The sequence below is a fragment of the Paramormyrops kingsleyae genome, chromosome 9 (assembly GCF_048594095.1).
Source record: "Paramormyrops kingsleyae isolate MSU_618 chromosome 9, PKINGS_0.4, whole genome shotgun sequence".
In the NCBI taxonomy this organism is placed as follows: domain Eukaryota; kingdom Metazoa; phylum Chordata; class Actinopteri; order Osteoglossiformes; family Mormyridae; genus Paramormyrops; species Paramormyrops kingsleyae.
Window position 1 is genome coordinate 7,805,516 of NC_132805.1, and position 16,277 is coordinate 7,821,792.

General features: G+C 49.2%; 1 protein-coding gene across 1 annotated transcript; it reads left to right on the top strand.

Moving 5' to 3' along the window:
* Positions 1–663: 663 nt before the first annotated feature.
* hamp (hepcidin antimicrobial peptide) lies at positions 664–1,706 on the top strand. The gene is made up of 3 exons (XM_023813084.2): positions 664–865; positions 960–1,043; positions 1,260–1,706. Exons 1-3 carry the CDS (start codon positions 791–793, stop codon positions 1,356–1,358), a joined length of 258 nt encoding a protein of 85 aa, XP_023668852.2. The 5' UTR covers positions 664–790; the 3' UTR covers positions 1,359–1,706.
* The last annotated feature ends 14,571 nt before the right edge of the window (positions 1,707–16,277 follow it).

Here is a 16,277-nt window from a genome sequence, read left to right on the forward strand (position 1 = left end):
AATATGAAAATTACTGTTTTTAAACTGTTCGTTTTTGCCCCTTAGAAAAGAACAATGTGGTCATCCATATTTTAATTGTTTTTATCCCCTGGAGAATTAACGAAATTACTGAGCAATTTGTTTTGGTTTAAGTGTCAAGTATGAAAATGATCTAATAAGTACAACTGCATGCATTTGATTGTTGCAAGGATCTGTGTCCAGTTATAAATCCTGAAAGATGAGAGAAATAAATCCGTACTGAATATTACAGCGCTGCTATGCCTGTGTGGAATATATATCATGTAGCCTGCTTTGGACTACAGGCGTCAGGCCTGTGAAAATGTCTCACTACGACGTTCTGCGTCTGAATTCACGTTTTTTTTGTTTGTTTTGTTTTTCGCCTCAAGATATATTTATTGGGCTTGACCGCAATGCAAACCATTATACCAAAACAAGATGTTATTTAATGCGAATATTAATATAGGCTACCAAAATGACACATTAATATTTATCGCAATTTACTTGAAACGATCCGAAGTCGTGATAGACATATGCACAGTCATATTTCTATGCAGTTAAACATTCTCATTTGGAGTTATGAAATAGCAGAAATTACACGAATGGGCGGGGCCGGCTGGGGTGGGATATGAGGCAACAGGGTGCATTACAGATATAAACTGATGTGGCTGCATTCTGATAGCAGATCCTCTCTTCAACCTACTGGAAAGTGACTTTCCACCCAGCGCTTGAAGACGCCTCAGTTAGCCGATCGGTTGAGAAGCGGAAGGAAACTTTGCAACGTGGTGTGAGAATGAAGCTCCTGTGCATCGCGGCCGTGACGCTCTGCGTTTGCGTCCTTCTCTCCGCGGCCGTGCCCTTCTCCCAGGTAAGCGCCAGTCAGTTATGGACCAGAAGCGGCGTGTTTGGAGCTCCGATCATCACATGAAGTTACCTTACCTGTGGCTTATTTCCACCGACAGACACTGACACAGGAGACCGGCCGGGGGGACACGCGAACTGAGGAGCGCTGGACACCAGCAGCTGCAGAGGAGACCCATCCATTGGTACGCTACTGGAGCACATTCATTAAAGTAAACTGGAGAGATTAACGTTAACTAAGATGCCGCATATACTCGGTAGGCCTGTAATATTACAGTAATATAGTTACTTAATGCTGGGCAGCCGACGGATTACGTGAAGTTAATATGCCAGGATAATACTCAGGAGCTGCTATTTCCACTCAGACCATATAGTGACTTGATCGTTCACTTTTCTCTTAGGCCCTCCTAAGGACGAAACGGCAGAGCCACCTGTCCCTGTGCCGGTATTGCTGTGGCTGCTGTAAAAATAAAGGCTGTGGTTATTGCTGTAGATTTTAAGCACCTTGCTGGACACACGGGGCCGGACCACTGCTGCGAAGATTAACTTATTACTGACATATTTCTTACTCCTATACTGCACTGGATTTTTTTTCCTGGTCATTTAATTCTTATTCCTGAAACCAGATAAATCTATAAACGGCAATCTTTTGGTTATGCAATTTTAATAGTTTTCTTGACTATGCTCAGAGCTCGTCCGCTGGATTCCGTTTTAATGTATCATTTTGTTGCTCGAATCGGTTGACAAAATAACAGATTTGTATGTTTTTTATGTATATTCGCCATGTACTTAGCAGTTGTTTTGTACACAAGTTTTTTTTGTATCGATTTATATCGATATGTTTCAGAAATAGCATGTGTTGGTATATAAATAAACAATTTATGTTAAACAATATCTAAGGACACCTATTTTCTTTCATGGGGCCACTCCTGGACAGCTTTTAGCCAATTTCACGTGAGCCACGTGACCCCCAAGGTATACAGGCCAAAAGAAAAGAAAGAGCAAGAAAAACGCCAAAGTAAAGCAGAAATAGCGCATCCTATGTAAAATAAAGCCTTTCGTGCAGAACAGATGCGACATTACTGATTCATTTCCAGATCATCTTATATCTCCCTACCCACCTCTTCGCGGACCCTGGTTAGTCGTCTGCCTTGCGGCGGTCCCCCAGGGCCTGTGATCTGCAACACAGCGGGCCACAAATATTGCCACTAGGGGGAGCCAAAGACCACGCACTGCACTGCCGTTCGACAAGCGTTCTAATAATTGACCTCAATTTATAGTGGTTTAAGAAGAGACAGACGTTTTCACTGTACAGACATTTTAAGTATAAGAGCAGCTTTGAATGATCAGTTGATGCTTGCAATTATATACACATAGGAGTTCAGTACTATGTTTATGCAATGCACATAACTTTATGCAAGAACGGAAAGCAACGTCTTCGGTGGCTTAAAATCCACACATTTCTCTGTTCGCCAGGTGACAACATTTGCATGCACATTTGGCTGTCGTAGAACCGGCTCCCGCATCTCAGCTGCTGGGTCGATACTATAGCGGCTCCTAAAGAGAATTGATGGGGTTTGTAATGAAGGCGAACCACCAGCGCAAACATGCTGCCCGGCCGTCCCTTATCCCCGGGTCAGCGCGGCACCTGGACTCGTTAGTTTTCATTATACGACAGCAGCGTCGGCGGTTTCCCATTCTCTCACCGCATACCGATGCGCTACAACAGACAGTATCGCGACTGGCTTGCATTTCTCCTGTGAAAAATATCCTTTAATCGTTAATGCTTATCTTTCGCATTTCGTCGTGCCCCTAGGTGGGTTCCTTATGAATTTACAGCAGTATTATCTGGACTCCAGCACTGTCTCTCCTTTTGCGCCAAATGTATGTAGGCCTCCTGAAAAATCAGCCCGTGAAAAGTACCCCCAATGTGACCCCCCCCTTTTCTTTTTTACTGTAACTGCTCCCCGCTCCGGCTCCACACTAAGCGCCGCTAACGTCCCCCCCCCCGTTCTTCAGTTCCACCCTACTACGACACATACGTATATCATCGGTGCTCATTTAATTAAGATACCTGCTGCCTGGTGCAGAATGATTACTGTATCGGACCTCAGCTCAAACACAGGTGTTCCAATCCTAGAGTGACGCAACGCTGACACTCACGGTCTGCTCTCTCCTGGTCGCAGTTCAGGTTTATCTTGCTCTTTCCTGGTCGGGGGATATTTTCCATAAAAAGTTTCTCACCCAAAGACATTATGAATGTTTTTGCACACAGTAAGCACCTGAGTGGAGGTGATGCTGGCATATTTTTTATATTATATTTTTATATTAAACCGACAAAAACACAAGGAGCAGAACGCCTGTTTACGTCCATAAATTCCCCTTAACTACTTATATAAAGTCGCTCATACATTCAGGAAGATCTCGTTTAACATGCCCATGCAAGGAAATGTGGGTTACTGACTAAAACACATTTGTTAGGCTTCCTGTAGTAGTAGTTTGCCATTCATTATGCCAATAAATGTCTGCATTTATAGTAATTTATTTGGCGACCACTTCTGTGCATGTTAGTGTGAAACAGTGCAGGAGTAAAAGCATAAATGACAGGCGGGAAACGAACAGCAACGGTAAATCAGCGGCTAGCGTAAAGAAAAGAGTCACCGTGTGAAATGCATCTAACAAGTGAACAAAAATGAAGATAAATCAAGCAAAGAATGCACAAGTCCGCCTCAGACAGCTCCCGCTACGTCCCCGCACATGCCAACAGCTGCGGGAGCGGAGACGCGTCCCGGCGCAGGAAATGACACGTAATAGATGGTCAGGCATATGATATAGATGCCGCCTCTGGTTAGCAAGCTGAGATGGAGATATCAGCGTCCTCCAAACACCTGCAACGCCATTACTGACAAGCTGCTCGCCGGCGATTAGTATTAGAAGGGATGTCAAAAGGCAACGCCGTCCTATTCTTAGCTGTAAGTATCAAATGATTTCACACTATTCATTCCGGAAAATTGTGTGGAAGCAAACAGTCTCAGGGGCCATTGTTTTTAATTTGTGTTGCTGTTTTATTTTTTTCTTGGGTGGGAGGGGGGGGGGGGTCATCTCTGTCTTGTAGATAGTGACAGGTCGTTATTTGGTGTGTTGAGAGAAAGTCAAGCCCCCAGCACCACATACAAGCAAATCTTTTGTCCCTGTTAGATTTTCCAGTAAACCAGTGTTTTTGTCGAACAATGATTCACTCAGCTAACAAGACCTATTACGGCGAACACAGCAGCTTGCTGTATGTGGACTAGGCAATCTTCCATTTCTCTATAATAATCCTGCATATTGAGATCTATCACTCCCCCTCCCCACCCCCTTGCATTTGCATTATCAATCATGGATGGACCCACACAGAAATGCTGTTATGGATCTGGAATGTTCCAGAAGAGCCACGAGGCTACGTTTTGGGAAGCTGGAGTTTCTCCTGTGTCTCTGGAGATCACACCTTTCCACTGGAACCCCCCCCCTCAGACAGTTCTCCCCATGGTGGTTTTGCTGATTCTTTTCCAGCTCAGCGGTACAGGGTACAGTAGTGACTAATGTGTGTCTCGCAGCGGGTTGAAACGGCAGCATCCTGACAGTCTGTGGCCCACGACTGCCGATTTTTATAGACCCTCACATCTGGGAGGGAAGACTCCTCGCTCACCCGAAATCTCCCTCAAGCGGTTAAAAATGACCACAGAGGAGCGACTGTCCCACAAGGTCCGTGAGATGTGCGTCACACCGCTTAAGGACAGCAGGTGACAGATAGTTTAAGGACAGACAATGATTCAAAGGTTGCCGGTTTGAGCTAAGCGGGGTACTTAGTGCGAATTATTTAAATAAAATATTAGGCTGTATTAATGAGTAAAACTGTAAAGTGATGCAGATAAAAGCACTAGCAGACTAATAAGATTATAAATAAATCTCTTGAGGATTTTAATGAAACAAGAGCGGGGGAAAAAAACAGCTTTTCCGTGTGAGTAAATATGACCTTGAACAGCGTCCGTGGAACGGAAGTGCCATGCGATCCGCGGAGCCTGTGGGGGTCGAAACGGCTGCGAGGTGCGTCAGAGCCACTCGCCGGGCCCCCCAACGCCACGAGGCAGGGCTGAGAGGCAGTGGAGGCTTTGAGAGCGAGGCAGTGCTCTCATTAGAGGCTGGCTCTATTTCCGGCGCCTGCGTGTTTCAGCCATGCATTCCTGCTCCCGTTTGCACCCCTTGCTTATGTAATACTCAGCTGACATCGCCAACATGCAGCATTGTGCTCCAAGCAGCGCAGACCACTCCCGCGCTGATGGTGCCATCCCCCCCCCCCGCCGGTGCCGCGAGCGAGCCGTGACCTTGGCGTGAGCTTGGTTCCTGTCCCTGTCTCAAACAGTTTGTGTTTTCATTCCAGTCACGCAGAGTGAATTAATGTCAGTGTAGTTATGACATGAGGAGATTCCTCACTCACTGGGATCCCGGAGGGGTGGTGATGGATCTTCAAACAGAGGGGGGCACACCCCCCCCCCCAAATAATCACGTAAAAATCATAAAAAAAACAAATACATATCATATATATGTGTACTCTGCTTTCTGTGGTGTGCTGCTGCTTGGCAACATTTACAATCGGCAACCCCCCCTCCCCCTCGGTCAACATCCTGGTCACTTCATTGCTTCCCCCCCCCCCCCCCCATGAAAATCTTGGACCTGGCTGTCACATTTGTTCTGGCCCCTGACACTGGGGCGATAAAAGACTGGGGACGGAGTGCAGAGGGGGGAAAATTCAACACAAGACATGCAGGGTAACACAGAGGCAAGTTATTCAGCTGACTCAGCTTTCTCAAAATGAGAGTCCCCCCCCCCCCCCCCATCCTCCCCACAGCCCTCTCTCACTCCCTCAAGACATGGCCTGCTTTCCCCTGGGCCTCCACTGCTGCCTGTGAAAGCCCCCTACATGCGGGAGGGGGGGGGCCTCGCTTATTCCCTGCGTGGGGCAGCATTGCCAGATGGTAGGCAGTCAACATGCGGGCCGTGGCTGTTTTAAACCTCGCTCTCAGCTCAGAGCTGATTGGCTGCGGCAATCCGCCGCCGCTCCTCGCCTTCAGCCAATCATAGCCCTCATCTCTTCCTACGCTGTGCCTCTCTCACTGGTGGAGTGCTGTGTCAAGCCACGCTCGACATGAGCGTTATTACGACATGGTGATACCCCTCTGTCACAGGCCACTGTGATCAACCCCCCCCCCCCTCCCCCAGGAGAAACAGAGCTGTGGGAAACAGAGATGAAGCTAAGCTATAAGAAAAAACTAACTTTTAAAAGAAAGATTTATTGGCGTATGAAGCAGGGCGATAAATACCGTAGGAAAAGCCGTGTTTTATACAGCGGCTTCATTTTTTTTGTCTCCTCCTGAAACAAATTCAAATTAAATCAATTTACAGCCATCGGAACATAATTTAATAGTTCTTATTTGTCATATGGGCATGAGAAATATGTATTTGGTATTTATGCGCGGGGAAATAATTTTGACATTTTTATATATATATTAATCTGTGTTTCCAATCACGTTGGGGCCCGTGCTTGAAATGTGTTCTAGGGCAGCTATGGGGAAAAACCGCTGGACGGTGCACGATCGCAGAGCATCGATCAATACGGGTGTCGTAAATTAGGGAGTGAGCCTGGGCGCGTGGGACCGGCGGCTGAAGCGTAGCGGAGGTGAGTGCGAGTTTCAGGGCTCCGTCCGTCTCGCTTTGTGAGGCCCGTCTGCCTCTTTCCCCGGCGCTTCGATTAAAATCCGACTGATCCGCACAGCCTGGCAACCGGATCCCGCGGCACCTGCACTGATCTGCAAACCGATTACCATGTAAAAACGACTTTTAAACTTCTACATCCTGTCACCTTTCTTTTTCTGAAGGAGATATGTAACAGAGAGAGAGAGAGAGAGAGAAAATTTAAGAGGGAAGGTGACATGTAAGGATGAGAAGCCAATACAAAACCAATCTGGTGGTGTGTGTGTGGGGGGGGGGGGGGGGGGGAGGAGAGGAAGCGTGAGTAAAAGAAAGTGTGAGGAGGGAGAATGAGCAATGAAGATGGGGAGGGGGAGATGGAAGAGGGACAGAAAGAGAGAGAGAGAGAAGGATTGGGGAGAAGAAGGAGAAGGGGAGCGAGAGGGGGAGTGACAGGGACACAAAGGAGGCTGGCCCAGCGTGACGTTAGGCTGCGGTCCAGGCGATGCTGGTCTGGGCCGGATGCCCCAGTTACTCCCCAGTGTGCCCCCCCCTCGCCTTTCTCCAGCCTTTCTCTTTGGCTGCCGGTCTCCCGTCCTCCCTTCCCAAGGTCAGCGAGGAGACGATGGTATATGCATGGGCATGGGCACGGGCACGGGCACGGGCAGTCTAAGGACAGGCTGCCCAGCCGGGTGGGGGGGCTGCTGGGGAACACGCGCCGGCGTCGGGGGTCTGGGCCCTTCCTGCTGCTCCTGGCTTCCTTTAGCCAAGCCACTCCCTCTCTCTGACCTGTGAGTCGCCAACCTGCCACCAGTGTTGCTGAATGTGCACTGGTCTGGAATGCAGCACGGACACACACACACACACACACACACACACACACTCACTAAGTATCCATATCATTGTGGGGACTCTTCATTCATTTCTATGGGCATAACCCTAGTCCCAGCCCTAACCTTAACCATAAGCATTCATTTGATTGCATTCACAGATCTTTCGGGGGACCTGACAAATGGTCCCCGCAATGTCAAAATAACAGGTTTTATTATATTGTAATATAAACATAACACACACACACATACATCAAAAAATGATACACAATTGAATAGGTCCATCTAAGACCAATCATGAATATTTATTTTTCTGATATTCATCTGTTAAAGGTGCAGTAACCAGAAGACCACCTGCTGATGAACATCCTCTTCACTGAGCCGTTCATCGCAGCGGCAGCATCCCATGGGTCGTGTGCATGTCTGTTTTTAAGTCCTGGCCAGCCAGCTTGCATCAGTGAAGAGCCCCCCCCCCCGCCCTGTTCCCCCTGACTGGTCCCAGTTATGCAGAGCAGTGTGTAGCCGTCAGGCCCGCGGGGCTGTCCACGCTGCATCTGCCCTACGCGACCCCCCCCCCCCCCCCCGCATCCCCGTCACCCTCACCGGCACTGTCTCCCATCAGAGTAACTGCCGCTTGTCAAACTGCCTAAACAGAGGGTGCGGGGCTCGCTCAGTGATCCAACCGAGTCACAGTGCCCCCCCCCCCCTCGCCGATGCATCCAGAGCCAACAGCTCATCTACCCCCTCCACCCACTCACTGCCCCCAGTTATGGTGCTTTGAGTAAATAGCTTAGACGTCACCGAGGATTTGAACATGTCTAGCAGTACAGAGTGATTGAAGGGCCTGGGTAGAGAGAGGGAGAGAGAGAGAGATTGAAAGAGGGAGAGGGAGGGAGTGAAGGAGGGAGAGGGAGAAACATCAAAAGGAGATCAAACAGGAGACACAAGGAGAGAGAGATAGAGGGAGAAGGAAGAGGGGGAGGAGGGAGAGGAAAAAGAGGGAAAAGGAGCAAGAGAGGGGGTGACTTAGAAAGAGAGGGAAGGAGTGAAGAAGGGAAAGAGAAACACAGAAAGGGAGATCAAAAGGGAGATACAACGAGAGATAGAGGGATGGATAGAGAGAGTGGAAAAGGGGAACGATAATGGAGAGTGAAGGTGGGCAATAGGATGGCTACCTCTGTGTCATGGAGGACACCTGATGACATCATGCTCAGGCACCGGACTCATCCAGGACGTCCTGCCCCTCGAAGCTACTCCCGTCTTTATAAATCACATCTGGCTGGAGGAAAGAAGAGGGGGCATGAGGGGAGGACAGAGAGTCAGAAGAGTGGGGGGGGGGGGGGAGTGTCAGCGAAGAACAGATGGGGAGGGGGGGTGGGAGCAGAAGGATAAATATGTATGCTCTGTAATCTTTCTACCTGACAGAGTCTATAAGGCTCCAAACATCCGTGTCATGTCAGATTTAAGCGTGAGGCGTGTGCTGGCAGGACGGGGCCCTTTGAACGTCACGCCAGCGACGTGTGGCTCAGGTCTGCAAGGAGGAAAGGAAGCAGAGGGAGGGAGAGAGACGTGTGTCTGAGAAAGGAGCGGAGCGGCCTCGACCGCTGCGTGCCTGTGAGTCTGGGTCATGCTGCCGGGTCCTGGGTATCCCGATGGTGGTATCGGAGCTGACTGCACTGGGTGGACATGTGACACAGCGCAAGTCTGTGGGGGCGCGTGTGTCCTCGTGCACAGGGCGGGGCTTCTGGACCTGGTCTGGCCGGGGCCGTGTGCCTGAGAGGGTTCGCCGACTGAGTGTGCATCTGTCAGTACCTCCCATACGCCCCAGGGGGTGCCCCAGGCCCACCTGCGCTCCTGGCCCGCGCGAGTGCTGGGGACTGAGCCCCAAAAGTGTCCTGGGAGTGGTTCTGAGAGTCAGACGGGCACGAAAGAGGCAGCCCTGGATACAGCAAGAAGCTCTGCGCTTTTTCCTGACATATGCCGAGCCTGGGGGAGGCGGGTTGGGGGGGGACTGGCACTCACGGCCCCCCGCCTCTCCGTCATCTGTTACTGGTGGGAGCGAGAGAGGAATGGAAAGAGGGATCGAGGTGGAAGACAGGAAGGTGGCAGAAGGAACAGGAAGCGAAGGGAGGCGGGGCAGGAAGAGGAAGGGTGACACCAGCGCTGAGACGAAGGACAAATGTGCATAACCAAACGCTCAAACGAAGCACTTAAAAATTTCATGGCCATTAAGCAGACACTTAAGAATAATGTATCTTCTTTCAAATACATAAAACAATGTAAGAAATCCTCTGTCACCTTTGGTGACGCTCAGCTTAGGCTTAGCTGATCTGTTAAACTTTTTGCCCTTAAGATAACTGCCCCCTACTGGCAGTGTAGCGAAACTACACATTTCACATACTGCTGTTCTACCTGAGGTAGTGATAGTGCTTGTGTTGCTTTGTCCAACGCTTTTTAGCAATTTAGCATTTTATCCTAATAAGCTGTTCAGCTGGATAGTACATTGATTTATCTCATAATAATGAATGCGAACATTTGCACTGCTGTCATCAGCACTGACTTACCAGTATTAAGATTCAAATGAGTCACCCCACATGTTCAGCTTTAAAAGGTGCATTTCGCTGCAGCGAGCTGAGCGGAGAGCTTAGCGTTACTGAATGGATTTGACGTGTTTGTTGAGTCACGTTCCCAAGTGAACGGTTAGAGTTGCCTGGTATTTCGGGGTTAATTCACATCTTACTGATCCTGTGCGGGAGTCTAAAAATCATCTCCTAGATATCCTACGTGAGGGGGAGAATGCAAGAGATCAGGCTGCTTCCTGAGAAACACAGGCATTAAAGCCCAGAATCAGAGAAACCTTCCTGAGGAAGTTTGCCATTAACATCTCCATCCAGAGAAACCTTCCTATCGTCCTGAAGAAGGTCACCATTAATGCTTCCATCCAGAGAAACTTTTCACTGTGTTTCACTTCATGACAGAGTACAGAAGGTTTTTGTAAACTGAATAATCTTTATTTTGAGCTATGAATTCTAAACAATTAAAAACAAATCAGATAATGTTATGAGCCACACAGCTAATAATGGCTTAATGATACACGGGTGAATTTGAAGTGGTGAAGTTTACGGGCTGAACCCCGAGGACCACGCGGGCTGGAATGCATGATGCCAGAGCCGTCACCCCCCCACAGTCAGCCGTCAAACTACAGTGCAACCCTCCCCCCAAAGTGACCTCTCAGCCATTGTCAGTCCCTGTGACAACATCCAAAATGCGACAGATCTTTAAGCACTCCCCCCAACCCAACTCCGTGCTGTCTGCTTTGCGGGGGTAGCTGATGGATCACCATCGCCGGATGGCGGTACTCGGCAAGACGCTCTGCCATCTCTGCGCACAGGGGCCGATTAACGGACACGCCGGGGGGGCGGGAGGTGGAGAGACGGATGGCTTGAGTCACCGGAGACACTCTGACCACTAATAACTCCACGCTGATAGGCCATCAAGGGAGCGAATGAAAAATCAAACAGACACAACAGAAAACAGAGGGAGGGAGACAGAGGGAGGGGTGACTGTTAACAGGGGCTGCTATTCCAGGCCCCCCGAAGCTGCAGGCGTCTTGGGCCAGAATCTCTGTGCGTGATCCGCAGTGAGTCGACATTGGCGCAGCGAGAGGCAGGGGCTGTTTAATCAATTAGAGGCAGCTGGGGCATTTTCAGCCATTAATGAGGGGGGGGGCTGGGTGGCATCAGCACACACACAGTGAGTAATCAAGATATCTAACACATGTCGTACTGACAATTATCCCGGTAATGGCAGGGACTATGATAATTTTACCACTAACCGATGTTGTTGTACCCATAATGACAGCCATCACTGTTCTACCAAACAGGAGAGACAAGAACTCTGAAGATCTTCACATTTAAGCAGTTAAGTGTTCATAAATAAACACCAGGCCAGTGAATTGGCTCCTTATTAGTGTCATAAGTTTGGATTCATTATAACATTATTATGCTAAGGATCCGGCATGCGATAATACCCAGGTGGTCAGTTAGAGAAGCAAACTCATCGGAAGATATTTTAGGGGGCTATCATGGTGCGGGATTACTCCATAAAGGTAAGGAATGTGTCTCATGCACAACAGCAAAATGGGCCCCAGGAAACAAAGAGCACCGGGATTTGGTTCCGGAAGAACGACCTTCGAAGGTGGAGGGTAGATTTAAGAAGGCCACGCAAACAGGGTGAAGGAGAGAGAGAAGAGGGAGAGAGACAGATAGAGTCTGGAATGGAGATGGATGGGGCGGGTTCAAGGACAGCAGTGGGAATGGCGAGCAATATTGGAATCAATCCCGACTGAAATGAGAGCGATTGATCTCAGATGGTTGACATCAGTGGGGGGGGAGTGATGGAAAGAAGAGGGGAGAGGAAAAGAGGAACAGAACGAACATAGGGGAAGCCGGTCATGCTGATCCACATTATCGCCCTGCCCTCCTGCCGAGCCGTACCACTGTCTGGCCCAGTACAGACGCCCTGCTGGGCTGGTAGAAGACTGATCCAGCCCAGCTGAATCCAGCCAGCCTGCATTTGCACGCATCCGTCGATGGCAAACAGGATTCAGGGGTTATTGGATATTTGCAGTCTGTCTCTCTATCAATAATAACAGAAAACAATTATACATATGGAGTGACTGACACGTGATGGAAAATAACCGCAAATAGCCTGCTTTCAGAATTACAGTGTCGCTGTTACTGGTCGCCAAATGCAGCAGTGTGTCCCTCCCCAGGAGGAGAGGCTGGTTGCTCTGGTTCTGGCATTTAAGTGGAAGGGCCAGGGGTTTGCTGTTTTTATCAATAACAAACTTCCACATTACACTACAGGAGAAACTGTATTACTATTTTCAATTGACTGCAGAACCTGTCCTCTGTGTAGCCAGGTCACCCTGTGTCTGCCTGTGTTTTCCTGTGTCTGCCTGAATCTTCCTGTGTCTGCCTGTGTTTTCCTGTGTCTGCCTGAATCTTCCTGTGTCTGCCTGTGTTTTCCTGTGTCTGCCTGAATCTTCCTGTGTCTGCCTGTGTTTTCCTGTGTCTGCCTGAATCTTCCTGTGTCTGCCTGTATCTGCCTGTGTTTTCCTGTGTCTGCCTGTGTCTTCCTGTGTCCAGTATCTCTTGAAGCCCATGTGGCGCTCTAGGCAAGGATCACTATCAGCGTCACCAGCCTGGTGGTCACCTAAAGCACTGACTGACACTGCCTTTGTCTATGTCTTCCTGTAGCTATCAGTGTTCATGGGTGTCTTCCTCTCTCTCCTGTGTCTAGCTATGTGTTCCTGTATCTTCCTGTGACTGCCAATGTCTGTCAGTGTCTTCCTCTCTCTACCCGTCTATTCCTGTGTCTGCTGGTGTCTTCCACTGTCTGTCTATGTCTTTCTGTGGTTGCCAATCTCTCCCAGTGTCTTCCCCTCTCTGCCTGTGTCTCCCTGTGTCTGACTGTGTCTACTGCTGTCTGTAGGTCATAGTGTGAGCTTCCTGATCAGCTAACTAGGGGTTTTAGGTCTATGTGTTGCAGTGTGTCTGTGGAGCTGGATCACTCGTGGATCCAGGACTTTATGGATCTGCTCTGCAAGGGAATGAGCAGCGGGCGCCCGCCTCTCTCTGCCTTCATGCGTCGTTGGCTCTTCGACTTCCTACTTGCGGGGCGCCTCTGCAGAATCGCGCATGCAGGGGCTCTGAGTTTTGTCGCAGGTTTGGCTGGCCAATACGGAACTCCTGTGAATGGCAGGGTAATGCTATTAGATATTCTGGACCAGGTTCTGCCGAGCATATACAGCCATTCTGGTTTCAGCTGGAGCTCAGTCACTGCCAGGTTCAAACTCCTTGATGCACTGATATTCAGGTCCAGGAATGTGGTGAGGGTTCGGGTCCAGGCCATGTTCTTTAGAGTAAAAATGCGTTTGATTCTGAGGCTCTTGGCTTCTTTCAGCGACGTCCTGCTTGTGTGACTGCGTTGGTCTCCCACAGCCGCTCTGACTCACTCCTCCTCCACCGTGTGAAGAATTTTCTCATTTATCGCAGATTTTTAAATCACATTCGCTTTCTATGCATGTTAATATTATCATGTTCTTCACCTCCTATACCACTTTGAGGGACTCTAGCACAATCGACATTGCCAGATAAAGCGAAATGCTTTTTAAAATCCCAGAGACTTGCTCCGGGTGGGATGATGAACGGAATCGGGTGCCACAGGGATGGAAGGAAGGAATAGGGACTTTGGAGAAGAGGGAGGAAATGGCGTGAAGTCAGAATGGAAAGTGCTGCAGTGAGGTGAGAGCTTTGCTTTGGGCACGGAGGTGTGGGTGCATTTTCTCAGTGAGGGAAAAACAGGCGAATTGGAGGAAAATGCTGGTCATGTGACATTGCCCTAACCTCCTCCCTTAATAAGAGAAGTAATAAGCAAAGGGTGTAAATATGGTGTTTTGGCAGGAAGCCAGTCTGAGTCTTAGCCTGGGCAGGAAGAGTGTGTTGCAGAGCTTTCCACAGATTACCGCTCACACAGCAGAGCCGCAGTTTCTGGGTCAAATCACTCCCCAGTCTTATGAAGGACACCAGTATAACTCTTATGAGGTTATAAGACCTTGATTGCGGGAGACAGGGAAACAGCCGGAATGCAGAAGTGGGCTGGATGGATGAGTCACGCTTCTTGTCAGGGGGTCCCGGGTTTTGGGGACCTCAGGTATAAGCGTGAGCTTCGCTAACCGGGTAATCAGTTAGCGGCTTTGGATCATCTCTACTTTATGTTTGGGCTTTCAAACTTTCCATTCATTGTTTTGTTTTATTTGGGACTCCAGTCCTCTGGTGGATCGTTTGTTTTAGTTTTAAATGATCGTTCCAGCATTTGCCTGTCCCGTGTTACTGGTCATTCGTAATTTTTTTGTGGCTGAAGGTCTCCGTTTTTTCCCAGAATTGATTTTGACACATGGACAGTTCAGTCCCCCCCCCCCAGTATTTCGAGGGGGTGTGTCTGTCTTCCCATCCAAGGTTGCTATCCTCATTATATCCCCAGCTTACTCCGGTCATCCTCACCTTCGCAGCATCTAATCAGTGCGCAGACTGTCAGCCTGATGAACGGCAAAGAAAGACAGATTGGAGGGAGGAGAGCAGCAGGGGAGGAGGCATGGAGGAGAAGGAGAGATAGGTGGAGAGAAAGAGTGAGAAGGAGGTGGAAGGTGTAAAAGGGGAGTAGGGAAGTGCATACTGAGACAAACTAAGGGTTAGCCACCTTAGGCCGCTCCGCACTGCTTCAAAATGTGGCCCTGGGCAATTTATTTGATTTGATAAGTATGTACAATGGAGTCCCACTTGTTCATCAGTCCCATCCACTTGGAATACTGTGGGCTCCCGGTTCACTGTAAAGGAAACTCTAGCGATTCCTCTTGAGTCGAGAACAAACACCCCCGCGGCTCTCGCCTCCGTTTGTTCAGCGGGATTCTTTTTTTTTCTTTTTCCTTTTTTTTTTTTTTTCCGTAGCTCTCTCCAGGGTAAAGCTTGGCAGCTGTGACGTGAGCAGAAGGAGAGCTCAAGGTCAGCATCTGTCACCGTATACGTCTCGCGATCATTCTGGTTTCGCTCCCCGTCTCTCTGTGCTTCACACTTCGCCGCGGTTTAAACAGCGGGCGTCAGTGGAGCGACAGGTCGAACCCTTCGAACGGCCGCGTGTGTTTGTCCGTGTGGATGTGGATGCAGGAGTCGGGGAATGTGCCATTTTACCCATCATTAATACCGTCATCGCTGAGCCACTTGCCTGACACATTTACCCAGCCTGACCCACAACTTCTGCCATTTATCCAGCAGGATGTACAGCAGAGCTGCTGGGCGATTCAGGTTAAGTGCTTCGCTCAAGGACACAAAAGCAGCGCCGCTCCTGGGTGCAGGGAAGCAGAGAGACAGCTATTGTGAGCGACATCTCCAAAGTATGCCGTTAGAACATTCGGAGGAGACTCAGAAGCACCTCCATCACCCCGGCTGATGGAGCTGTGCATGAAAATGCCAAAAATATCCGTTCGGGACAGAAAAAGCACAAAGACAACAAACAGATGTGCTTCTGTGATGCGTTTTCCAGAGATCAACAAGAGCTCTGCACTGAGCCCAAGACTGGGGCTCCGGGCAAGACGCCATGTGATACTCTCCATATCAAATAATAATAAGCCATCTACCAGCCACTTACCCAGGCAGCACAGGGCACAAGATTGGGATACAGCCGGCATGGAATGGCAGTCCATTGCAGGGCACGCGCGCACACACACACACACACACCCGCACGCACACCCGCACATACACACACAAACACACACACACGCACACCCGCACATACACACACAAACACACACACCCGCACACACACACACACACACACACACCCGCACACACACACACACAAACCCGCTCGCACAACCGCACATACACACACAAACACACACACACACACACAGACACACTCATGCACGTATGCACACAAACACACATAATCATACACTACAGGCAATTTAGAGATACCAGTTAGCCTGACTGCTTGCCTCTGAACTGTGGGGGGAAAACCCATAATAATAATAATAATAATAATAATAATAATAATAATAAACAGGTTATATTAATTATTGTCCTTTACATACACTATACGGACAAAATTCAGTTCAATTTTATTTGTATAGCACATTTTCACATGACATTGTCTCTAAGCGCTTTACATTATTCCTACCCAAAGCTCCCAGAGAGTAAGCCAGAGGCGACAGTGGCAAGGAAAAACTCCCTCAGGAAGAAACCTTGGGAGGAACCAGACTCAAAGGGGGAGCCCATCCTCCTGGGGCCGGCAGAGAAGGCA

Coding starts and splice junctions, on each gene's coding strand:
- hamp (XM_023813084.2), top strand. CDS start 791: ATGAAGCTCCTGTGCATCGCGGCCGTGACGCTCTGCGTTTGCGTCCTT. Junction 866..959: donor CGGCCGTGCCCTTCTCCCAG/GTAAGCGCCAGT, acceptor TTCCACCGACAG/ACACTGACACAGGAGACCGG. Junction 1,044..1,259: donor CAGAGGAGACCCATCCATTG/GTACGCTACTGG, acceptor CTTTTCTCTTAG/GCCCTCCTAAGGACGAAACG.